The 26,750-nt window shown below is 40.4% G+C and overlaps 1 protein-coding gene across 5 annotated transcripts in view; it reads right to left on the bottom strand.

Annotated features, from left to right (window-relative positions):
* Positions 1-3,566: 3,566 nt before the first annotated feature.
* RhoGAP100F (Rho GTPase activating protein at 100F) overlaps positions 3,567-26,750 on the bottom strand; it is a 314,040-nt gene continuing 290,856 nt past the window's right edge. For 4 of the 5 annotated variants that reach the window (XM_065223162.1, XM_065223161.1, XM_065223163.1 and 1 more), the window contains 3 exons: positions 7,442-7,860; positions 7,018-7,129; positions 3,567-6,946 (listed from right to left, as the gene is read on the bottom strand). In XM_065223162.1, coding sequence (XP_065079234.1) covers positions 5,229-6,946; positions 7,018-7,129; positions 7,442-7,860 — 2,249 coding nt within the window. In that variant the 3' untranslated portion in view covers positions 3,567-5,228. Of the gene's footprint in view, positions 6,947-7,017; positions 7,130-7,441; positions 7,865-26,750 lie in introns of all 5 variants that reach the window. The other variant, XM_065223165.1, reaches the window with a different exon arrangement.

Below are 26,750 nucleotides of genomic sequence, written 5' to 3'. Positions count from 1 at the left end.
CTAGGGAACTTGAGTCAAGTTCCGAGGCAATTTGAGGCAAGCTCCAAGGCAACTTGAGACAAGTTCCGAGGCAACTTTAAAAGGTTCCGAGACTAGCTGAGAAAAGTTCCGAGGCAACTTGTGACAAGTTCCGAAGCATCTTGGGACAAGTTCCGAGGCAACTTGAGACAATTTCCAAGTTAACTTGATACAAGTTCCGAGGCAACTTGAGACAAGTTCCGAAGCAACTTGAGGCGAGTTCCGAGGCAACTTTAGGCAAGTTCCGAGGCAACTTGAGGCAAGTTTAGAGTCAATTTGAGACAAGCTCCGAGGCAACTTGAGACAAGTTACGAGGCAACTTAAAAAAGTTCCGATGCAACTTGAGGCAAGTTCCGAGGCAACTTGAGGCAAGTTTAGAATCAATTTGAGGCAAGTTTAGAATCAATTTGAGACAAGCTCCGAGGCAACTTGATACAAGTTCCGGGGCAACTTGAGACAAGTTACGAGGCAACTTAAAAAAGTTCCGATGCAACTTGAGACAAGTTCCGAAGCAACTTGAGACAAGTTACAAGGCGACTTAAAAAAGGTTCTGATGCAACTTGATACAACTTCCGAGGCAACTATAGACAAGTTCCGAGGCAACATTAGCCATTTTCCAAGTTAACTTGAGGCAAGTTCCGAGGCAACTTGAGACAAGTTCCGAGGAATTTGAGACAAATGCCGAGGCAATTTGAGACATGTTCCGAGGCAGCTTGAGGCAAGTTCCGTGGTAACTTAAGGCAAGTTCCGAGGAAGTTTGAGTCAAGTTTCGAGGCAATTAAAAAAAAAGTTCCGATGTAACATGAGGAAAGTTCCGAGGCAACTTGAGACAAGTTTCGAGGTAATTTGAAACAAGTTCCAAGGCAGCTTGATACAAGTTCCGAGGCAATTTGAAATAAATTTCGAGGCATCTTGAGGCAAGTTCCGATGCAACCATACAAGTTCCGAGGCAATTTGAAACATGTTCCGAGGTAAATTCCGAAGCAACTTGATGCAAGTTCCGAGGCAACTTGACACTTCAGAATAAATCCAAGGGAAATTCAGTAAAGGTCCGATTGGACTTCAGAAAAGGCCCAAGGGTGCACCGCTTAACTTCCCTATAGAGTTGAGAGAACTTCCGGGGTAGCTTCAGATAAGATTCGAGGGAACAAGTTCCGATGCAACTTGAGGCAAGTTACGAGGCAAGTTAAAAAAGTTCTGATGCAACTTGAGACAAGTTCCGAGGCAACTTTAGACATTTTCCAAGTTCCGAATTTGAGGCAAGTTCCAAGGCAACATGAGACAAGTGCTGGGGCAATTTGAGACATGTTCCGAGGCAACTTAAGGCGAGTTCCGAGGCAATTTGAGTCAAGTTTCGAGGCAATTTAAAAAAAGATTTCGGATGCAATTTGAAGAAAGTTCCGAGGCAACTTGAGACAAGTTTCGAGGTAATTTGAAACAAGTTCCAAGGCAGCTTGATACAAGTTCCGAGGCAATTTGAAATAAATTTCGAGGCATCTTGAGGCAAGTTCCGATGCAACCATACAAGTTCCGAGGCAATTTGAAACATGTTCCGAGGTAAATTGATGCAAGTTCCGAGGCAACTTGACACTTCAGAATAAATCCAAGGGAAATTCAATGAAGGTCCGATTGGACTTCAGAAAAGGCCCAAAGGTGCACCGCTTAATTTCCCTATGGAGTTGAGAGAACTTCCGGGGTAGCTTCAAATAAGATTCGAGGGAACAAGTTCCGAGGCAACTTGAGGCAAGTTAAAAAAGTTCTGATGTAACTTGAGACAAGTTCCGAGGCAACTTGAGGCAAGTTTCGAAGCAACCTGAGACAAATTTCGAAGCAACTTGAGGCAAGTTCCGAGGCATCTTGGAATAAGTTCCGATGCAACTAAAGACAAGTTCCGAGGCAACTTTAGACATTTTCCAAGTTCCGAGTTTGGGCAAGTTCCGAGTTTGAGGCAAGTTCCGAGGCAACTTGAGGGAAGTTCTGAGGCAATTTGAGACAAGTGCCGAGGCAATTTGAGACATGTTCCGAGGCAACTTGAGGCAAGTACCGTGGTAACTTAAGGAGAGTTCCGAGGCAATTTGAGTCAAGTTTCGCGGAAATTTAAAAAAAGATTTCGGATGCAACTTGAAGAAAGTTCCGAGGCAATTTGAGACAAACTCCGAGGTAATTTAAAACAAGTTCCAAGGCAGCTTGATTCAAGTTCTGAGTCAATTTGAAATAAATTTCGAGGCATCTTGAGGCAAGTTCAGATGCAACTATACAAGTTCCGAGCCAATTTCCGAGGCAATTCGAGACAAGTTTGGAGGCAACTTGAAAAAAGTTTCGAGACAACTTAAAAAAAAACGCTTCGAGGCAACTTGACACTTCAGAATCCAAGGGAACTTCAGATAAAGTCCGATTGAACTTCAGAAAAGACCCAAGGGTGCGCTTAACTTCCCCATGGAGTTGAGAGAAGTATCTGGGTAGCTACAGATACGATTCGAGGGAACTTCAAAAAAAATCCTGGAAAACCTCAGCTACACGGGAAGTCTCTAAAGCCCTCCTGGAATTCACTAAAATCCTCCAGATATTCCGTTGAAGTTCCCCAGGAATTGCCTTCAAGTAGGCTCGGATCTTTCTTGAAGTTCCTCCAGAGTTGTTTGGAAATTCTACCGGTTGTTGAGAACTTGCCTTTTGTTCTTAGATGTTAGATGTTTCCAGAATGTTGATTTCCAGAAGATTCCTAGAAACTTTTAAGAACATTATGTTAGAACTTGCCACGAAACTTCTATGAAGTTCCTTCAAAACTCTCTTTAGTCATCTCGGAACTTCACAATATTTCTTAAGAGATTTTTCAGAAATTTTCTTCGAAATTACACTAAAGTATTCGTGGAATTCCCTCGGAACTTTGTCGTAGATGCCTTCGACCTGTTTGACGATTTTTTCGAAACTGTTTGGATGAAATGTCAGAACTTGTATTTCTGGAAGTTATTGTTGGACCTTATTATGGGTGCAACTTCACGGTGAAAACGAAGTGAAGTGACCAGTTGTCACTCATGGTGAAGTGATTGCCGTTTAAATCAAATCACTTCACCATGAGTGACAAGTTGTCACTTCACCGTAAAAATGTCAGAATATCTTGAAAATGTCAGACTGTCAACCTGACATACTAGGAACTCCACAAATTCAATAGACTGATCAAAATCCGATCATGCAAATTCAAATCTAATGCCCATTTCCGGTTATCAACCGCACATGAAATCGGAGATTCCGGTTTCATCCATTATATTTAGCCGCATCATTCGAGCAAAACCAACTGACAACCGAAACTATCCTTAAACTGCCGTACACACTGATTAAAAACAAAGCGTTAATTGTTTACATACATTCGACACCCTAACCTCGACTTTAGACGAGTGCACGGATGGATTTGAGTTCACTCACTAGAGAAAAAGTCATACAAGCCGCGGGCACTAATGACGGTAAGCTCCACCTCGGATTAACTTTTAATTCCGGCCCTGTTTGGATAATCTGCCGAATGTTTGCTTAGAGTCGTATTTGCTGACGTCAAAGCAGCTTGATATTATTGATCGGGATTTGATTCGAGGATCATACCGGTTGGAGCTTACCATAATAAATGTTCATTATTCAGCTCCAACCGGTATTATCCTTGGATTAAATCCCAATCACGAATGACAGGCTGTTTTGCTGTCGACGTCGATGTTAATCAATACCATCCTTAACAAACATTTGGTACATCCTCCAATCAGGGACGGTATTAAAAGTTAATTCGAGTTGGAACTTATCGCCATTGGTGTTCATGATTAGTAAATATTGCCCGCAGCTTGTACCTGTTTATCTCGAGTGAGTGAACTCAAATCCAACCGTGCACTCGGCAAAACCCCCCAATACTGACAGAAAGCAAAAGTGTTGCCAATTTTCCCGATTTTTAGTAAGGCGTCTATTTGTGTTCTACTTTCCCCATATTAATTGGACTACCGGATATTGTTGATTACGAAGATGATGATGATGATGATGATGATGTGCCGTACTTGTCTGAGAATGAGTGCATTTCGCTTCCCATAAAAATTGCCTAATGAAGAATTGTGCTATAAATAGAGTGATGTTAAAGAGGGAAAAAGTTACATGACGCTTGCTGCGCACTGAAAAAGGTTATGCATTTGTTTCGTATAATCGTATGCGTGTGTGTGTGTGTGTGTGAGTCACTGGTTATAAATGGTCTTTAATTTTGTTTTGCTAATTGCTTGTTATTTTCCTTTAACGCTTAAGTGTCATGATTCCGTTGAAGCGAAATTTAGCGGGTGTGAGATTTTGTGAGTGTGTGTGTGTGCGAACAAGTCTTCGATTCTGTTTCTCCTGTTCTTTCTTCACCCTAACACTGACTGCTGGTAGCTGGCTTTGTATGAGTGTTTGTGAGTGTCGGTGAACGAGATGTTTTCCCTTTTCTTTATAATTGTAATGTAAAAGTTAGTCTTGTTCTTTTTCGTCTTATTGTTTTCGTTTTTTGTGTTTATTTCGCGCCGCCTCCATTTACAAACAATAGCAAATGTGAGTTTGTGTCGTGTGTTTTGCTGTTTTGTTTTTGTTATTGATGATGGCATTCGTTCTAAAGCAGCGTTGATTATTATTTGCGTTTTTCGACTTTCCGTTTGTTGTTGTTTTGTTCGTTTAAATGACAAGTAAAGCGTATCAAATGCGCACGTTCAGTATTATAAGGTTATAACAATCCTGTTCCTGCGTCTAAATGCATGTTTTGTAATTGTTTTCGTTTGTTGGTTCATCAAATTTTTCCCAATATAATACAATCATATATAGGGTATGTATGTTGTAAGGGTTTTTTTTTGCAAAAATTTGTATTCGCCTATTGCATCTTAGTTTTTTTTTTCGATAATATTTTCCTGTTTCGCGTAAAACAGAACCTAGAAAAGGAATCGATCAGACGCGTGAAAACACGCACCTGCTTCGGTGTAAACAATACCAAGTACAGAGTGTCAAATACTTCCCCGTTAGAGGAAAAAAAAACTGTTTGTGTTTTGATTGTTTTTGTTTTGGAAAAAAAAAACTGGCTTCGTACAAAAGAAGAAAAACTATGATTGTAAGTTCTGTTTGGTTCGTAACTATCCTACTACAGTTTAACAAAGGGCTCCTAAATACCTGTCAGCTACGCTTTGACTAATACTGTTCGAATAGTGAATTGGTTGGTTGGTATCATCTTACTTCATATCGAACGAGTCGTCCTCGTCCGAGGACCGTAGTCCACCGTTGCGCCCGCTATTAGCACCCCCGTTACCAGGAACAGCACCGCCATTGTCAATATTCGGTGGATTGTAACTCGGTAAGAAGGGATTCGTTGACGAATATTGCACTCGATAGGTCGGAGGACCGCTTCCGGTAGTTTCGGTGGATCCACCGTTAGCACCACCGAAAGGGCTGCTACCGCTTCCGGTGCTGAAGTACGACGACGAAAGGCCAGAACCTGCCGAAGTGTTCATCGATACCGAAGAAGAAGCGGACGCCCCACCGTAGGACGAAGTCAGTCCCGTGGACGAGAATCCAGACGACTCGTAATCATACCCGCTAGCGCCCAGATCGGCCGCACTGGAGCCGGCTCCGCTGTCCGCTCCGGAGCTAGACGAAGTTGCCGTCGTAGTCATGCTGGATCCCAGTCCACTGGAGCTTTCGCCGCCCGTGCTGCCACCACCGCTACCGGTCAGTGCCCGTAGTCGATCGCTAATACCGTACGAGCTGGACGTGCCCGTGAGTATACCGGACGACCCACCACCGTACGAGTAGATTGACGAATTCTTCGGAAGCGTGCCGTAGATGCTCATACTAGTGACGGCGGCCGCCGTGGTTACTGCACTAGCTCCGCTACCGTCACCACCGCTCAGCAGACTGCCACCACCGGCTGGGCTTGCGTAATTCAGAGAAGCACTCGTTGGTTTACCACTACTACTGCCGCCGCTGCTGCTACCGCCTGAATAGCTCTTTTCTTGCTGATATAATGAACTACTCGCGCCTTGCCTACCTAACGATAATGGTAATGTGCCTGTATTGCTGGTGATGGATCTCGACAGTGACGTGGTGAGTTTCCGAAGCAACGACGAAGTGCTGCCATCGTCTGCCGATGTGGCCGAGTCCGCGCTTAGCTGACCCGATAACTTCAGCGTACTCGACGGGAACTGGTAACTGCCGAGCGTTTGACTTCGGAGCGATGAAAACAGACTGGATCCGCCGGTGCTCGAACTGCCGCCAACGCTATCGGTACGATCGATCGGTTCCTGCCGCTTCAGCGACGGCGATGGCTGCGGTGATCGTTCCCTTAGCGAAGAGTTTGACGAATGGTGCGAGGACTCCGAAGCCGACGAAGGCGACGGCGACACCACAAGGTTGTTCTTATCGTCCAGGCTGAATGTGGCCACATCTAACGTTGACAGTGACCCCACCGACATCGTTGACTTCTGCATCGCTAGCGTCGTGGCCGCCGTCGAGGATGGGGATGTGGATGACAGGTAATCCGATGAGAAAAGAACACTTCTGGATGGAAGTTGTAAATCTGATGATGAGGAGATATTTGGTCCATTGTTGATAGTGCTGCTACTGCTGCCGTTGCCGCCATTGCCGCCGTCACGCTGAGGCTGTTTGCGAATGGCTCCGTTGGTGATGCCGCTGCTGCTGCTGCTGGTGGCGGCGGCTCCGTTGCCAAGAATCGATGACGACGATCCCACCGGATGATGGTGATGATCGAACGAGGTGGAACCGTTGGTGATGGATTCGGCACCTCCAGCGCCACCATTGGGGGTGTACTTCTTTGCTAGGCTGCTGCTACTGCTGAGGATGCGGCTCGTGTCGGACTTGAGGGAATAGCTACTGCCGGATTCTCTGAACTTAACCGAAGCGGGTGATGCGCCACGTTTTATGGTATCAGTACCTGGGAAGAAAAAATCGAATTGGTTAGTTCGGGTTCAACACTGGGGGAGGGGGAGAAGGAGGACGACTCACCGGAACCGGATCCGGACGCCGACGAGGTGGAACTAGAGCTTGGGGAGGGTGTGACGTGACGTGGCGATTGGCCGTGCTCCGCCGAGGCCGCTAAGCCCTCCAATTGATGGGGCTGCAAGGGGGAAGAAGGAGAACGAGAAAGACACCCATTAGGATCCACTCGCAATCGATCGCTAATGCAACAGCTCAACGCTAACACTAATATGATCGTTATTTTCAATTCAAGGTGCTTCGAAAGGGTGCTCAAGTGTGTTGGTGTTGGTTCAGAACGACTATGACTAAGAAAACGAAAATTTAGCTCGCGTGTTGTTGTGTGAGTGTGGTACGTATGTGTCAACTGTCCGTCTGTATTCTGTGAAGAGTAGTTAGTAGTAGGTAGGGTTGTCGAGTGAGATTCTGAGAGATTCTGAAGTGTTATCATTACCTGAGGGCCCACATGTGGCGAGGCTCGATGGGATTGAGCTAACTGAGCCACTACTGATTGATACGGTAGACTGCTGGGAGTGGCTGAGAGCGGATGCGGACCGAGCTGTAAGGAGGTTGTTGATGGACTGCTGGCTACTGAACGGGAGATAGACTCCGCCGCCGCTGCCGCTGTCCCCGATGCCGCCAACAGGGAGGATGATGCCACCGCCGCCGACGGCTGATGGTGCATTCTGAGCTGGCTGGTGCTGGTGCTGAGGCTGAGGCTGCTGCTGCTGAGGCTGATTGGTGCTGCCGCTGCCGCCGCCGCCGCCGACGCCCCCGACGATGATGGGAGGGATGGGTGAGGCGCCGGAGATTTGCCCACTGGCAACGCACTGGCTTTGTTTCCACGCGGCTCTACTGGCTCGCCGCGCCGACCTGTCTACATAGGACTCTGAATTAACCACGAGATATTGGGTTCGCTTTATGAGAGTGAATTGTTATTTTGTTCGATATTTATGGTTTTTTTGAGGAAGTTTTCGGGGGAGGTCTTCCCTTATGCGGATCACATTCACAATGGGCTACACTGAAGGAAGTTACGAACACGGACATTCCCAAGAGTAGAGAGAGACAGTCAGGGACAGATACATGTAGGATGGGATGCGGTACGAGAGAAACAGCTCATTTTGGGAGGTTTTGACATTAAAGGCAAGATGCATCCATCGTCCATGAACTAATAGATACTGGTTGGAATATATATTTGAATAATTTGTTTGTCCACAAATGTCACCAACCTCAGCGGTCAGTCCTTAATGTTCGGGATATTTAAGAGTAGCTGGAGAATGTATTGTGGCTCTCCAGGACAAGTCCTTTGGATTTCCTAAGAGTAAGGTCGATGGAAACCCGAGGACTGCGAATTCCTTTCAAAAGCAAAGGTTTTCATGATCTAAATATTTGTATTTTTTGAATTACAAGAAGGCCTCTATAGGAAGTACTGAGAACTTTGAATACAAAGAAGTCCAAGGATTCGCTCCTAAAATATTTCAAATCCGACTTTGAATTTGTCAGTAGCCGCCTTCAGAGGCTTCTAGAGCAGTTCACTAGTGGATATGATTATAAATCCCCACTGAAAGTTCACCAGACCTCCATATAAGGCCTTTTAATTCTACGGGAACTCTTTCCCAAGAGCTTATGGACGTAGCCAGGTTTCAAAAGAGAGGGGGGGGGGGTCAATTTTTGTTCGATGATAAGGCTAGATTTCAACAGACTGAACGCCATTTTGTCGAAAAGGGCAGCTAGGTCAAATGAGGTTGGTACCCGGTTGTACGATATACATTTAAATTAAGCATAAAGTCGAAATGTCTGGTAATTTTTGAGATTTCTCTGGTTTACGCACAATATACAAAATCACGCATTGGTGTTGGCATAGAAAGTTCTCTATAAACCCTTCGTCTGTGCCAAAAATAACTTATTTTATCTGTACCTTGGGGTTAATTTGACTCTAAATTCAAATTGTCATATCTCAGCGAAGGTTCAACAGATTTTTGAAATTTAAAATGATCTACAAAGTTAATTAAGTGAAATTTTAGTTAAAATTACCAAGATTTTTTTTTGAGGGACGAATCTCTCGGGGGGAGAGGTCATTGTAAAACTATATAGAGATGTTAATATCACGAGATCTCATCCATATAGGATGTTGTTTCGTTCCGCAAAGATGTTCAGAAATACAAGGTTTTCACAATTATGGATAGTTTATGATAAAATTTACTCTTTAGATAGCGCTAAAACGAAAATGATGCCTTCTAAACACACATTGTATAACGATATCTACAGATCCTGCTAATATGGATGATTCCTGTACTAAGCAAATTTGTTCAGATGGACAAAACCTGCCCTGAGGTAACGAGTTTAGTTCAGAACTCACTCACCCGACAGCGCTAGTGTGACATACATTTTGAATTTTATGCCATAACTTATCATCTCGACTAGATAGAAGGTTTCCATCTCCAGTAAAGTTGTTCAGATGATTAATACCAATCCTAAGTTAAAGAGTTTAGTTCAGAATTCACACATCAGGCAGCGCTAGTGTGATATTAATTTTGAATTGTTTGTCCTAACATAACTTCTTGACTATACAGAAGGATCCCGTCTTCGAAAAGGTTGTGCAGATCACCAAGACTAAATTTCAGCTCGGCATTCACTCACCAGGTGACGCTAGTGTGACAATATTTTTTTAAGGTTTGCCCTAACCTTACATATGGAGTGTGGACTAGATGGCAGATTTCCGTCTTCATTAAAGTGGTTCAGTTGGACAAGACTTATCCTACGGTAAAGAGTTTAGTTCAGCCGCACAAAATGGAAACACTTAGGAGATTTTGTCTTCCGATGAACTGGACTCTGATATAGCAGACGAGAGTGAGTCTCCGGAGGTACAAATCGGTAATTGCTGCTCCATCTGATCCTTGCTGCAGCTATTCCACCCCGCCGTTACGTTAAGGTAATCGTAAGAGGTTACCAAAAATAAACACCACGTCTACTCGCAATTTAAAGAAAACTCTCCCGTCCAAGCGAGGAAAGATTAAATTTAAGGACATTGTGGATAACATTTTGAATGCCCCTTTCCCGACGAATCGCCACTTCGAGGGCTTATTGGGCTACTTCAAGCAATTGATTGTATAATGGCCCCTCATTGGTGAATTCATATCTTTCGATGGATAATTCGTCGAGTGGTATGGTTAAGGTATGATCACTTTATTACAATGGAACTGTCGTAGTCTAATACCTAAATTAGAATCGTTCAAGTATTTGATTCACAATTCTGATTGTGATATATTTGCACTCTGTGAAACTTGACTTTCTTCTGAAGATGAACTAAACTTCCACGATTTTAACATTATCCGCCTGAACCGAGATGATTGAATTTACCGATCTTCTACCACCATTGGACGATTTTCTTTTCTTTACCGAACTAATCTACAAAAGTGCATTAGAAGCTCAGAAACTACGTATTCCAAGTGCATCCTTCAAAAGAAGACCCGCCACCCCTGGATGGGATGACGAATACACTAAGATTATCGTAGGCATGGAAGATCTGAGCTTTTTTAAAAGTATTTAAAGCTTGAAAAAAAGCTTAAACACTTACTAAAACCAAAGAAACGAAATTACTGGCGTTCTCTTATCGAGGGACTTTCTAGAGAAACCTCGATGACAATGCTTTCGAAAAAGGCTCGCTATATGCGAAGCCGCTCATCTTCCAATGAGAGTGAAGAATACTCCTCCCAATGGATATTCGACTTCGCTAAAAATGTTTGTCCAGACTCTGTCCCAGCACAACCAGCGTTGCCAGGTCATTTCCTGAAAAATCTGGACCAGTCTAAACATAAAATCTGAATAAATCTGGAATGCTCTAAAAAATCCTGTTTTTAACATAATGCTACAGAAATCAAAGTGATGTGTCAATCTGCTGTAAAAATCGGTCAGTATGATCATCTGTAATTTATTCAAAGTCTACCAGAATGTTTATGAAATCCATGTTTAAAAAATATATAAAGCAAACTTGTTAGCATTGCTAAAATCATCCAAAAGTTAAGCAACTTTGATGGGATGATTTTTTGACGTAGGACTACGTTTGTGATTTCTATATGGGGGTACACCTTGTTAAAACCGAAAATGGAACATTTAAACCAATCAACCAGAAATATTTCTACGGATCTGTTAAATTTAAGACTTTATCAGTTTTTCAAAATTTCACCATTGAAAATTGCACGAATGTGCAACTGTTGCTATGATAATTAAAATTATCACCTGCGAAAAGCGATTTCCCTAACACAGATTTCAAAGTTGAATTCCATCTGGTCTCACAATACGGTGTTTATTCAATCATCGCGTGGTGAGTGGTTGTGTTCTCCATTACACAACGAAAAGCTGCCTGCAAGCAGCGAGCTGCAGTCAAGGGGGGGAGGTGGCTGTCAAATACGAACAATCGTCGCCTACCTCGCATAACTGGTTCCAAACGTAAACAAGCCATAAGAAACCTACAGCGTTTGTTTACGTTTGGAACCAGTTTCATACAAGATGATCAGTAGGCTGATTTGACAGCACGTCCCCCCCCCCAGGCTGCAGTCCACATGAGCATCCATAGAAGGAGGACACAAAAGAGTCTAAACAGAGACAATTCCGCTCAAATTCCTATTCCTACACAAAACACAAGCTACCGCTGCAGTTAACAAATAAGATTTATTATATAAAACCACGTAGTCCTACGTCACCATTGCGTACAACCCCATAGGGCTGTCCCTTGTGGTTTTTAAACTAATAATCGATTTAGTCCTAAATATTTGATGCAGTACTAGAATGTGTCTTCACATTTTTTTAGTTTTAAATAATTGTAATATTACTCTGTGATTGATCAGACTTACAATTTCATTCTTGATATCATACAACTCACAACATTCGGTAGACCAGTAGGCAATTTTATTTTAAACTAAAATTATCTTGGCTGAAGTGAGAATTAAAGCCTAACATCGTCGTACTCACACACAGTTTACCTAAACTACAACTACTAAACTCCACATGACCATTGTTAATAATTTTATGCCAAAGAATAATATTATTAAAGGGTGATACGGTCAAAATTTGGTCAATATCAACTTGACGTATTTCTTTCAATTTTGCATTTAAAAACCTGAACACCCCTCATTTTGAAGGTGTGTGTGTGTGTAGAATGTTGCTCCTATTTTGATTTTGGAATTCACTCTTCAGTTTTTAAAAATGCCGTCCAAGCAAGAAGAGCAGCGTATCAAAATTTTGCTCGCGCATCGCGAAAATCCGAGCTACTCGCACGCAAAGTTGGCAAAATCGCTAAAAGTTGCCAAATCAACCGTTACAAATGTAATTAAAGTGTTTGGGGAACGTTTGTCGACAGCCAGGAAGTCTGGATCGGGGGGAAATCGAAAACCGGAAGCCGCTGCGACGACAAAGAGAGTTGCCGGTAGTTTCAAGCGAAACCCTAACCTCTCTCTCCGAGATGCCGCAAATAAGCTGGGTGTATCGTCTACAACCGTGCATCGAGCCAAAAAACGAGCCGGACTATCGACTTACAAGAAGGTAGTGACTCCAAATCGCGATGATAAACAAAATACGACGGCCAAAGCGCGATCCCGGAGGCTGTACACGACGATGCTGACGAAGTTTGACTGCGTGGTAATGGACGACGAAACCTACGTCAAAGCCGACTACAAGCAGCTTCCGGGACAGGAGTTTTATACGGCAAAAGGAAGGGGAAAGGTAGCAGATGTTTTCAAGCACATGAAACTGTCAAAGTTCGCAAAGAAATATCTGGTTTGGCAAGCCATCTGTACCTGTGGCTTGAAAAGCAGCATTTTCATAGCTTCCGGGACTGTGAGTGTTTGAATAAACGTCTGCTGCCTTTCCTGAAGAAACACGGTTGTTCCGTACTGTTTTGGCCGGATTTGGCATCTTGCCATTACGGTAAAAAGGCCATGGAGTGGTACGCCGCCAACAACGTGCAGGTGGTTCCCAAGGACAAGAACCCTCCCAACACGCCAGAGCTCCGCCCAATTGAGAAATACTGGGCTATTGTCAAGCGGAACCTAAAGAAGACCAAAAAAACTGCTAAGGGCGAGCAGCAGTTCAAGGCAAACTGGCTTTCTGCGGCGAAGAAGGTGGACAAGGTGGCTGTACAAAATCTGATGGCAGGGGTCAAGCGTAAGGCCCGGCAATTCGGATTTGGAAAAGCGGAAGCCTAACTGAATATTTTTCCTGAATTTTATACAAATTGAACTTGAAAAAGAAATTTAATTTGATTTTTTAAATAAACGATTTCACCGATTTACACGCGTTTTCCCTTGACCAAATTTTGACCGTATCACCCTTTATATAACTAAAATGAAAGTCTGAAAGCGTCATTTTTGAAGTCCTTGGATCTTGAAATGATTCTAAATTTTGGAATTTATATTTTTCCTGGGTCCCAGATCATGAAATTTTTTGTTAGTCTGAATTTACTTCATTTACAGAGTTCAATTTGAATCATCCTAGAATTTCATCATACTTCTATTCTGGATTCCCCTAATAACACTTTATAATATTCAAACTTTTTCAGTAACATTCTAAGACTGCTTAGCATTATCTCTTTTAATCTCTGCTAAATCGCTATCTGATTCCACAATTCCCTCAAACTGGTAATAATTTCCAAGAATTGGCATAATTTTGTCTAATTTTTTTCTCTATCAAATTCCCTTAGAATATTCTTAATAATTTCTTTGGTACGCTCTTCAGAATGACCGTCACATTCTTCTCAGACTAATCCTCTTCAGTATACTCTAAGTACTCAAGTACTTTGCCAAAATAGCCTTGAAAGTCTCCCAGAAGTAGCCAGATTTCTTAAAACTTGATAAAATCTAATCTCCATAGAAACACTGGACAGAATTCCATTGAAATTATTCTCACGATTCGTATCAGCATTTTCCTTAAGTTTCATCTTAAGAATTGTCTATGATTTCTAACTATTTCCTTTCTTCATAAAATCTCCATGCAATTGTCATCAGAGTTTGCAAAAACAATTTATACCGTCTTCACTTCAATCAAAGGTTGGACAAACTGCATACTTACACTTCACTGTAAACTATTTTGAGAATTACCTTAAAATTCTAAAATCTAGGGCAATTCAGAATTCTAAAGTTTTGCAAACTGCTAAGGTAACTCAATATTCACAGATAATTTAAAACTCTGTTTTAAATTCTAATAAATTATCCTCAAAAATATCACGAACATACTTCAAAGTCCTGGTGGTTATCTAGACTCAAAAGCCTTGCTAATTTTCCAAAGCTCAATTTATTGTTTTCAACCAAATGAACCATTCACAATGCTGGAATTTTCAATGGCACTTTTTTCACCGAATAACTCTGCTCCGGGAAGCGATATGATCAAATTCGACCTTGTAAAAAACTTCCCCGATATCGTCAAAAGACGATTACTTAACCTAAATATATAGTTAATTTATGAAATTCAATATAGTTCCACCAGCATGGAGACAGGTTAAAGTAATAGCTATTCAAAAGCCTGCAAAACCAGCGTCTGATCACAATTCTTACCGTCCGATCGCTAAGGTATCATGCCCGAGGAAATTATTAGACAAAATGATCCTATCAAGACTGGATTGAATCAAACAACCTGCTTTCAAATACGCAATTTGGTTTTCGAAAAAGTAAAGGAACAAACGATTGTCTAGCGATGCTTTCATCTGATATTCAATTGGCCTTTGCGCACAAGGAGAAATTGGCTTCAGTTTTTTTTATATTAAGGGCGCATTTGATTCTGTTTCCATAGACATACTGTTAAACAATTTGCACAGTAATGGATTACCCAGTATTTTAAACTAGCAACTTGCAAGAAATATTGCTTACAAAGATGGATGGTTGCATACAATATTTAGAATATTTCATGAAATGACTCATAAATTGACACGATCTGGAATGTGAATTTGTATGGTATATGACGCTCCATTTATGTGCATCATAGTGACAGAAATTTACACTACTTTTTCAAACTGTGTAGGTCAACTGACAACTTCTAGAATTAGCTACATGGGCTTACCCAAGGTTCATGTTTAAGTCCCTTACTTTATAATTTCTATGTCAAAGATATTGATAACTGCTTAGATAATCGATACACGCTTAGACAGCTTGCAGACGATGCCATGGTTTCCCTGAGAGGTCAACATGCGGAAATCTTGCAAAGACCATTGCAATATTCCCTAAATAATCTGTCTTTCTGGGCAAGAAATTTAGGGATCGAGTTTTCACCACAAAAAAAAACTGAATTGGTAGTGTTTACAAGGAAGCGGTTTCCAGCCCAACTGCGTCTAAATCTTTTGGGTAGAGACATTACCCAATCTTTAACCTTCAAATACCTTGGAGTTTGGTTTGATTCAAAATGGGGTGCTCACCCCGAACATCTAATTAAACTGTATAAAACGACTATTCTTTCAGTTCAAAAAAGCCACCTAATTAAATTGGAACGTATTCAATATCGTTGTTTTCGTCAATACGAAACTATCGATTTTAAATTGGCTCACTACTTGACTAGCCTATTGGTCCCAAGCAAACGATTAACGTACCCCATTCTAGTCGAAATTCTAGTACTACTCAATGTTTGTTTTGATTCGATATGAAAGTTTGACAGATAAAATGAGGAGTTAGTGGATTTTCCTATGTTTCGAGGGGTGCATCGATTAGCTTGGGACCGAAGATAGTACCAGAGCTGAGTCAAAAAGTTGAGCACGTTTCTTTGGGACGTACTAGTCTTAGAGTTACCTCTATGGTAGAACCCCGTTTCTGGGAGCTCTCATTAAGAGTATTGAGAAAATGTAGTGTCAGTAACAACCTTGTGATTGAAAACTTCGAAGAAATGCTCGAATTGAGCACCCAGTCTAGATTCGTGCGAATCTATCTTAATTACATGTCATCGGATATTAGCCTTCCGTGCTATAATCCCCCTCGTGTATGCTTTACTAACTACAGTTCCCCCATTGACTATGACCCCTCCATGAAACAGGTTATTCAAGGAGTTCCAGATCAACTTCAACCTATCTCAATTACCCGTATTTTTGCTGAAAAGTAGCAACACGTCAATTGCAATAAAAGATTTTTCACTGATGGATCACGCATTGATGAATACTCAACCGCCTTCCGGAAACTTCAGGAACCTTGTTCGTTTATGTTGCTGAGCTGGCAGCAATCAATTTCGCATTTTGGATGATTTCCGACATGCCCATAGACCATTGTTTCATCTTCTCGGATAGTCTCAGTTCGATTGAGGCTATTCGGTCGATGAAACCAGCTATGAACTCATCTTATTTCCTTTCAAACGTAAGGGAACAGATGAGTTTGCTGGTCGAAAGATCATATATGATTATCTTTGTATGGGTCCCCTCACATTGCTCAAACCCAGGCAATGAGAAAGCAGACTCGCAAAGGTTGGCGCACAACAAGGCGAGATTTATGATAGAAGAATGTCACATGATGATTTTTTTTCCATTAGTACGTCAGAGTTTTCTTTTAAGTTGACAAAACAATTGGACAAGTAATTCATTCGAGAGCGTGGTTCAAAGGTCTAAATGTAAGTCGGGGCTTCATGGGGGCTTCGCGTGATGTCAAGACTTATGTCCAACCACTACTCGCTAGACGCAGATCTCTACAGAATAAATCTCGTTGACAGCAATATATGTAGGTGCAGAACCGGTTATGATGACATCGATCACGCAGTTTTGTATTGCCCGGTTAATGACGCCTCCAGAGCACGACTGTTGGATACTCTACTAGCCCGAGGTAGACAACCCTTCCGTGAAATAAGAGATGTATTGGGAACCCGTGATCTTCCCTACATGCAGGCGATCTACGAATTCCTTTGTTTGTCTGATGTTAGAGTTTGATGTGACCATTAGAGTGATGCAAAATTTGAAATTTTCGCTCCACTATACTTAAACGATTCCAAATCGGATCCTGACTAACCTCTCAAAATTTGAACCCGTTTGGTGAGAAATTGAGATGGCACAAACCATTTGAAGTTTTTATGGGAATTACTATGGTGGAACCAAGATTTTTGTTCATGTTTATCTAATAATTCACCATATCGATCTACTTCAAAAACTTTCAACTGTACTTGTAGGAAATTCTTCCAGCTATAACTTTGCTCAAGACCACTTTTTGATTAAATGCAAGGATCGAAAGTTATCAATGGTTCAATGCGCTGATGTCTTATGATCATGCTCAATCAACTGCTCAGCAGGCAACATTGGTGTTTCTAGGGCGTTGAATAGGACACACAAATCATGGCTACTACGTCACACTGCAAAATACAGTGTTGCCTACAGAGCAGCTGCTTGATCATGTCATAAGTTTACCAATCTCTTAAATAATTAATAACTTTTTCCTGTCTCGTTTTACATAGAAACAATCGTCAGCAAAGTTTGTAGATGATAAAATTTTCTATAAGAATGGCTATCAAACTGTTTCGCAGCTCAATATGGAAAAAGACTAGAAGGCAATGAACAAAAAGTTGAGATTTCCCATAGTAATTTACATGTAAACTTCAAATGGCTTTGTGCGAAGTCTATTTCTAACCAAATGAGTCGTAGTTTTGGGAGGCTAATCAGGACCCGATTTGAAACCATTTAAGTACTGTGGAGTGAAAAAGTCAAATTTTGCATCAGTCTAGTGACCATCCCCTCCTTTCCACACAATTTCCAGCCATTGTGTCCCAGCCTTATTATCCTCATGATTCTGTGCTACTTGCCCCTGCCCAGCCAGGATTTGGTGAACCGTCCAAGAGTAGTATCTGAAGGAGGCTTCAGAAACCAGTTTCCTACCTAGTTCCTTCCAATCGAAATTGTTACCCATTAACCTCGAGCCCGCCACGATTAATTGGTACCCAATACTAACCTAGAACTACTGCTGTTTAAAATGTAAATTCAAACATTACTGATTTTTGGCTCCGCATAGTGTCACACACCACTGAGCCTAGTAAATAAACGAACTAGTTATAAAAAATGAGTATCTGTTACCCATTAATGAGTTACTCATTGACTCGTTTAATGAGTTAGCCACTTTTCTTCAAAATGGGTCTTTTTTTAACCATCAATGGGTACTTTCAAGTTAGCGTGTAAAGGAATTATCTTTTCCGACCTCTGTGTCTCAGACGTCATTTCGATTGGAATTGATATTTTCGAGTTTTGAGATTTGTTGAAAAGTTTTTTTGCGAGATTCAAAATGATTATCCTTAACAAACAATTCAAGCTGAAAATTGCATTAGGTCCTGAGTAACATTGATCGATTCTCTTAATCGACTTTCTCTTTCGTTTATAACTTGAGCACATAACCGTTTCTTGATCGGTTTGACGTATTAGATGCTACATAAAAGCTTCTTTTATCGATCGGTGAGCTGAAAATAAGTGGGAATGTCTTCACATGGCCGTGGGGATGCAAAAAGAAAGTCAACGAAGAGAATTTGTCAATGTTACTTAGGACCGAATGCAATGTTCAGCTTGAATTATGCAAAGTTTTATGCAAATCGAAGAAGGTCGCATCGTTTCGTCATTTGGCATGCAACAGTTCTACAGAGCATGGACAAAATGATCGGAACAGGCAAAATTTTGTGAAAATTGAAGTAGCATTAACTTTTAAAAAGTAAACCATTTTTGATCTAACCGGATGGATTTGAAATTTATAGCAGTTTTAATAAATCATTTTAACTTGTATTTTTTTCTGGTATGACAATTTATTTGAATCAATATGTTTTCCTGATGCAAGAAGCAATTCTGAATTCAGTACTGGCTACAGATCCAAGATCTGTTGAGAAACAACCGAGATTTGACCATTTCCTTGAAATCGATTCCAGTAAAGTAATCAGTAATTTTAATATTTTGAATCACGTCAATATGGGTATCAATTCTCATCGTCAGAAGTTGCGATGGCCAACCTGAAGCAGGTTCTGGGACATGACGGGAACCATATCAATATGGGTGTCAAACTTAACTTTATCATTTACCATCACATTCAAGCAGTAGCGCTTCAACCCAGTGTAGATGAATTGCGTTTGTTTTGAATATCTTCGCTGTCATGTACGAGCGAAATCTCGAGTAATATATGAAATGAGCCTATGTCCAAAACGTAAACAAATCGGGGTTTGATACCATTCTTTAGCACCGCTTGATTAAAAATAACTCGATTTTCGAAACGGCCGATCAACGAAATTTTTCAATTCACGCTAAAACAGCCAACCATTCATTTATTTCATTTCATTGATACGCCTAGTGACGTAGAAGGGCCGATGATTGAAAATTTTCAAACCAAAGCTAGGCCCTACTGGTTGAGGCAGGGCCGATGATTTGTTTTGAATTTATTTGACGTTGCGAAAAAGCTTAGCAAAGGGCGTACCATTTGTGATGACACGCACAACGGCTTAACAAAAAGGGCCTATCAATTGAAAGATTCACAAAAAGGCTTATTAATTTATGAAATTAAATTGTTATCGATTTTCATATATTTTTGAAAGCTTTTCGCATATTTTAGATGTTGTATACTGAGATACAGTTACTATTGTTGTTGTGAACAATATAAATGCCTAAAATACTTCAATTTTCTTAAATATGAATTGAACAGTGGCGGAAAAATTCAAAATTAATTTTCTGGGTTGTTTACGTTTTGGACATAGGCCCATTTCAAATGTTACTCTAGAAATGAACAAATGAGTTCATCATACATCAACGAATACGCATTTGTTGATATTCACCAGTGATTGATTATCCAACCCAAAATTGTCAAAATCAGAAGCGATCCTCAAAAGCAAGATAATCAAATTCATTTTTGGCAAAATGATTATTTTGAACATTGTCGTCCCCAGAAGCTAAGACCTCGATATTATCATCAATTCAGCAAGAGGCAATCATTTTCCATCGATCTGCGTATAAAAACCAACACGACACGTTCTTCAGCTCTATATTAGTTTAAAACTGAAAATAATCATTCTGCATTTGAACCTCAAAATCATCCCCACCAAGATGAAGACGGATATTTATATTGACAATAACACAGGCGATAATGAGCATCCAGCCACGAATGAAGAAAAACAAATCAAGACCAACAATTGAAATGGCCTTAACTTCATTTTGTAAACAAACCTTGTAAGACCATTTTCTCGCGAAACGAAGTTCTCAAAGGCAAACCAACATAATGAACAGGTAGGGAAAATGCTGTTCTACCCGATTGTGGCTTAGGTTTGCGAATGAAGGTTGCGGTTCGCGAGAAAATGACCTTACAAAGTTTGTTTACAAAATGGAGTTAAAGCCATTTCAATTGTTGGTCTTGAAATGTTGACTTTGATACTCAGAAGTTGCCTTGATCAAGAGAATTGTTTTATGTCAAAATTCAAATTTATGCAGGCGACAACCAACCTGGTCTATACAAGGTTTGGAGATCTAGCCATAACGTATGTGTTGGTAGAGGGAAAAAGGTAAACATTGCGGGAGAGTTGATCACGACGTCATAACACTCGAACGCAAATTTGTGAAATATGAAGTACAGCAAATTCTAGATTTGTTTGCATGATGATTGCGCTTGCTTGTGTTCTTTTGTAATGTATCCGGGAAATATCAGCAGGCGTTTTGTATTTTTATAGTTACTCATTACTTGGAAACGGTCAAAAACTCACCAGCAGGCTGCTTTTTCATGGTATACAATATGCTAATAAAATAATCACTACATTATCACAACATTCAGTGGAAAACATTCATAAATGTTGGTTTCATACATAAATTCTATAATTCATATTCAATTTCCAATGCAAACGCTGATTGAAACAAACGTTATGACGTAACTACGAGCGTGTTTGAGCGTACGAAAGAATCAAATCGTGCGAAGCCGACTGAAAGCCGAGTGAAAAACGAACTACACCAATGCGTACAGGCCATCAATTCCACACCTTGTATAGACCATGTTGAGCGACAACTACCTGCATGAATTTGAATTTTGACATAAAACAATTCTCTTGATCAAGGCAACCTCTGAGTATCGAAGTCAACATTTCAAGACCAACAATTAAAATGGCTTTAACTCCATTTTGTAAACAAACCTTGTAAGGCCATTTTCTCGCGAACCGAAACCTTCATTCGCAAACCTTGATTTGATTTTCTTCATTCGTTGCTGGATGTTCATTGTCGCCTGTGGTCACCTGATTAGGTTGTCTTCATTTTCAGCTAAGTTGAGTGTAGAAGACATGATTTTTATCAGCACCGAGATCAGTACTGACCCCTAGAATTCCTACGGTCTGTAGATAATTCAGATTGTAATAAGATTGATAAAAGGGTCGTCTACTTTTTTTAAAAGGTGTGTTTATGGGTTTTGCAAGTGGATTAAAATCTATAATTTTCATTATTGGGCACATATGTTATTGAGTAGCCAGAATACAGTTATGGTTCCTATTTATGGATCATGGAGACAACGGAACGGTCCTTTGGAAGATCCGGGATATCCGTAAAATCGGTCAATCCACGAAACTGATCCTAGAGCACCGCGGTTTTCTTTTTATTTTGAAAACACGTGGAACTGTGAAATAAGAAATAAATTAGGGTCATGACTTAAACATAGTCCTCGATGGCCATTTTTCCATCCTCCGGAAGATCCGGAACATCCGTAAAAGAGGTCAATCCATGAAACTGATCCTAGAGTTAATCGATTTTTTTTCGGAAGCACGTGGAACTGTGATATAAGAAAGAATTTGGGGTCGTGACATAAACATGGACCCGGATAGCTATGGAACCGTCATCCTGAAACTGATCATGACACTGATCCTAGAGTTTCGCGTTTTTTTTTTCGAAAATAGTTGGAACTGTGATGTAAGAAAAAAATTAGGTTAGACCTGAGTGGCCATGGGACCGTCCTATGGAAGATCGTGAACATCCGTTAAAGTGGTAAATACATGAAACTGATCCTAGAGCTCCGCTGTTTTTTTTTTCAAAAATATTAGGAACTGTGCTATAAGAATGAATTTGGGGTTGTGACATAAACATGGACCCGGATGGTCCAATGGCCATCTGGATTCATTTTTACGTCCCCACCCGAAATTCTTTCTTATATCACAATTCCATGTGTTTAAAAAAGAACTGCTGAGCTCTTGGATCAGTTTCACAGATTGACCAATCTACGGATGTTCCCGATCTTTTGGAGGACGGTCCAATGGCCATCCAGGTTCATGTTTATGTCACGACCCTAAATTTATCTTATATCACAGTTCCGAGAATTTCGAAAAAACCGCGGTTTTTAAACAGTTTCATTGATTGACTTCAAATTCTTTCATATATCACAGTTCGAAGTATTTTAGAAAAAAAACCGCGGAGCTCTAGAATCAGCATCATGGATAGAACACTTTTACGGATCTTCCGGAGGACGGTCCCATGGTCATTTGGGTCCATGTTTGTGTTAAACCCACGTGTTTTCGAAAAACCGTGGAACTCTTGTATCAATTTTATGGATTGACTGCGGAGCTCTAGGATCAGTTTGATTGATTGACCTCTTTTACGGATGTTCCAGACCTACCAAAGTACCATGAACCCAAATTCTTTTTCATATCATAGTTCACAGTTCAGTTTTTTAAGTACCTAATATCAAGACCAACAATTGAAAAGGCCTCAATTCCATTTTGTAAACAAACCTTGTAAGGCCATTTTCTCACAAACCGAAACCCACTTTCGCAAACCTAAACCACAATCGGGTAGAGGAGAAGTTCCCCTACCTGTTCATTATGTTGGTTTCCTTTGGTTCGCGAGAAAATGGCCTTACAAGGTTTGTTTACAAAATGGAGTTGAGGCCTTTTTTCAATTGTTGTTCTTTCCTTTAAATTTGTCGAACCTCTTAACGGAATCCCTTTATGAAGAGCTTTGAGTGGGTTGGTTTATTTCCTTTAAATTCCGTTATAATTGCTTATCTTTTGACAGATACGCGTATTTCGTCTACTACTTGCAGACTTCATCAATGCCAAGTACTCAACACCACTGAAGAATCCATCTGTTATCTACGAGTTATATACTAATCAATAGGTACTAAAAATCAGCAGGTATCCACTGCCATGTCAAAATTTACCTAAACAGGTACCTAAATTCAGTCTCCAACAGGTAGAGGCATGCTACGATGTGTTGTTTTAGGTAGCATGCTAAAGAGTCTCGAGTATCCGTTTCCTTGATCTCTATTAAGCAATGTGGATGGATTATGTTTAAATATTTCTAAACTGTGCCCCTTTGTTACGATATGTTCTGCAACCTTGGATTTAAATTCATAATGAAGTCCTTTATCCGTCTCTTTGTTAGCCTTTTTTACCTCTGCGACGTGTTCCTTAAACCTTTTTTCCAAAGTCCTTTTCGTCTGACCAATGTAGATTTTATTGCAATCTGGACAAGAGATTTTGTAGACTCCGGCTTTCCCTAAGATATTTATTGAATCTTTTGTTGATCCTAACAGTGACTTCAGCTGATTTGTCCTGCTGCTGAATACTAAGTCTAGGCCAAAACTTCCAAACTTTGAAATCAATGGTTTGGTAATGTTTTTGTCGAAATTCACCGCTACCCGTTTTAAACCCTCAGTTACTGGTGTAAGAGTTGTCGAAATAGGCCTAAAATGATCCCTTGTTCTTTTATCGATTACTGCTTGAATTGTTTTTTCTTCATACCCATTAAGTCTAGCGATTTAAAAAATGTGAGCTATTTCCTTTGATTTGCCTGTATCGCTAAGAGGAAGAGTTTGCATCCTGTGAACGATGTGGTGAAAAGCGGCCATTTTGTGTTGATGGGAATGGTTTGAAGTGCTTTGTGTTTGTTGGTTTCCTATAGATTTCGAAATTGAACGAAGACGTTTCCCTGATGATGAGAAGATCTAAGAAGGGGAGTTTGCCGTCTCTCTCTTCTTCGTGAGCGTTGTGAACGTTGCTTATGACCTCCAAAGGTTTTGATAAATCTTCCCTTTTGACAATGCTAAAGATGTCATCCACGTACCTATACCAACATTTGGGAAACAAATTCCTATCCTCCAGAGTTTTTTTTAGGTTAGCCATGGACAATTCACATAAAAATGGAGAAAGCGGATTGCCCATAGGAGCGCCTTTAGTTTGTTTATATTTTGTTGGTCTTGATATGACTTTAAAAAAAATCCCCAAGACTCAATAAGGGTCCTAGCAAACTAAAACTCGGACTGTAGGCTTAAAAACTATCTAGGAACGAAACCCCATCATAACATCAAAGAGTAGAAAGTTTTATATTTTTGAGTGAGGTCGGCCTCTGAGAGGGTCGATTTGAAATAAAGGTCTTACCATAACTCGGGTCGTTTTCAATCGATTTTTGGTCCAAGTACACAATTCAACGCGTAATTAGCTTTCCCAACAAACAATTAGTGCTGATCAAAGACTGAATAAGCAATTTTTTGGCTGAAGAAGCATATATTTGCCTGAATAAGCTCTTATTCTGCTTCAAATGTTCGTTGGGTTGCTATCGACGTTCTAAACCAAAGGGAAGAAACCCAGGTAACATTGCAAGCTTTATAAAGGATTTATAGCATTCTACAAGTCTAAATCATGGTCTACAGAACCCTCATAAAACCAAAATTGTTACTTGGGAATAGTTTCTTCAAAATTACTACCCACTACGTCAGAGGTTCTAGTTCCAGAACGATAAAAGCTTGTATAGCCACCGAGGTATATAAACCATGCATAGAGAGTAGCGAGCTTTTCCCGTCGTTGTTTAGTACCTACTATGCACCTGCAGCTAGCAGATGTTTGGGGGGAGAGGTAGAGGCAAGAGTTTTGGTGCGGGCAGTCTGTTAACTTTTGAAAAGACAGACCAAAGTTATACGAGGATATAATTCTGATGGAAATCTCCCCACTAGTCATGGAAAGTTTAGAACTGTCTTGAGAAGTCCTATGGGCTTTCCCGAGAAGTCCAATTGATATCGCAAGCCGTATGAACTTCTCCGGCAAGTTTCAGTACAGTTTTGGCTGAATCCATCCCATATAGATCTTAGATCTAATTTTGGGCCTACTAAGCACAACTCGTCTTTTGCCTCTATTTTTCGAGTCTATTTTTTCCACAAAATGGAATGCAGATGTCTTCTAAATTTATTTACCTTTCTGTACGTACCGTTCTATTTGCTATAGAGAAACAAATTGTTGAGATATTGTTAAAAATCTAACACTGCTTCTTGACCGCAAACTCGACCTACGGATTCTAAATTTGGCCTAATGCATTGAAACGCCATTCAAACGCCATTGAATTCACTTCGACCAATCGTATGAAGATAAAAATTGATTCGTTCGGTAGCTTTTGAACTAAATTATCGTACCAAACGCATAATTGACTTGTCAACTCTGAAACAATGGATTTATTTGATGTTTTCTGCTCGATAGGCCCAAAATGGGCGATTAGGCCGAAGCTAATCTATAAATTTGGATCACTGGTAAAGAATATGATGACACAGATTCTTCGATAGTTTCTTTGTATTGTAATAGGTGAAATGACGACTTCGACATGACAGATTTTTCACTGGATTCTCCTACGAAAATACTTCGCTGAATGCATTCAAACGATTCTTTAGGCATTCAGCTTCAATGTGATTATATTTTTACCACGGTGAAAAGCAATCTAGCAGGGTTTTCTTGAAATGAAACACACGCACTATAAAATGCTGCTGATTTGGAGTTGCCGATGAAAGCACAGCTGTTTAACACGCAGCTTAAATAGAAAGGTTGTCGAATAAAACAAAAATGTTGCCCACAATAGTCACTCTCACTAGAGAAGATTGAAGCTATGTTAAACCGTTTATGACAATTCATTCGACTGAAATTGTTAGATCATCTGGCAGCAAAGGATTGTAAACAAACCAATATTGCATATGTGTGCGTTCCTTAGAGAAAAAGCGAAGATTTCATATCAAGAAGACTGGCAACTATTCCATTTTATCATACGAACGCTACGAGACAGGTACAATCGCGTCATCTGTCGCTCAAAGGTAAATGCTTCGAACGAATGTGATAGCAAAGATCACATCCTCAGAAGAATGGTTTGTGTAATTGCTAATTTTTCTATGCGTTGCTTCCACCTTCACCCAAGCGCAGCGCTACTGTATCTGTCGTCTTCTTGCTTTGTTGTCTTCGGAAAAAAGGCTATAGAAAGATGGTCGCTGCTTAGGTTCCTGAGAATACGTAAATTCCCCTATGCAGCGTAGATTGGATCCCACAATAAAATCAAAAAATATTGGTTGTCCTTGCAGTTTTAGCTCAAAACAACAGCAGATAATGGATAATAGAAGTCTTTCACGTTGTCCATGTTGACCCTATTCACTCAAATAATCTCAAAGATTATTCCATGAAGAAGTTATACCGTTATACTTCACACTGCAGCGCATGTTTGCAAAAAGATTATTCAGGTGTATGTTATCGATTGAAATATGTGATGAGTTATCACTTATTAAATGAATTCCAGTAATTTTTAAATTCAATTCTATTCAATCCTAATCGGGATTTAATTCTAGAAAATAATACGTAAAATTTCTACTTTATTTAATTTATGCTTTGGTTCAAATGAATCTGATGCATGTTTGTTTTTGTTTACGATCTGACATAAACGTCATGCTACATCACGCGAGCGTAGTGTGAACACCTCCACTCGATATTGATATGATCTCGCTATATCACGCGATATATAGCGCAATGAAAACGGGGTATAAAGCCCTCTGAGTAAATATGTTGACGTCTGCCAAAATCTGTTCCAATCG

This window comes from Ochlerotatus camptorhynchus, unplaced genomic scaffold, assembly GCF_037179485.1.
Source record: "Ochlerotatus camptorhynchus isolate MF236.1 unplaced genomic scaffold, CSIRO-AGI_Acam_v1.1 ptg000185l, whole genome shotgun sequence".
In the NCBI taxonomy this organism is placed as follows: domain Eukaryota; kingdom Metazoa; phylum Arthropoda; class Insecta; order Diptera; family Culicidae; genus Ochlerotatus; species Ochlerotatus camptorhynchus.
This window is presented reverse-complemented; position numbering and strand designations above follow the sequence as displayed.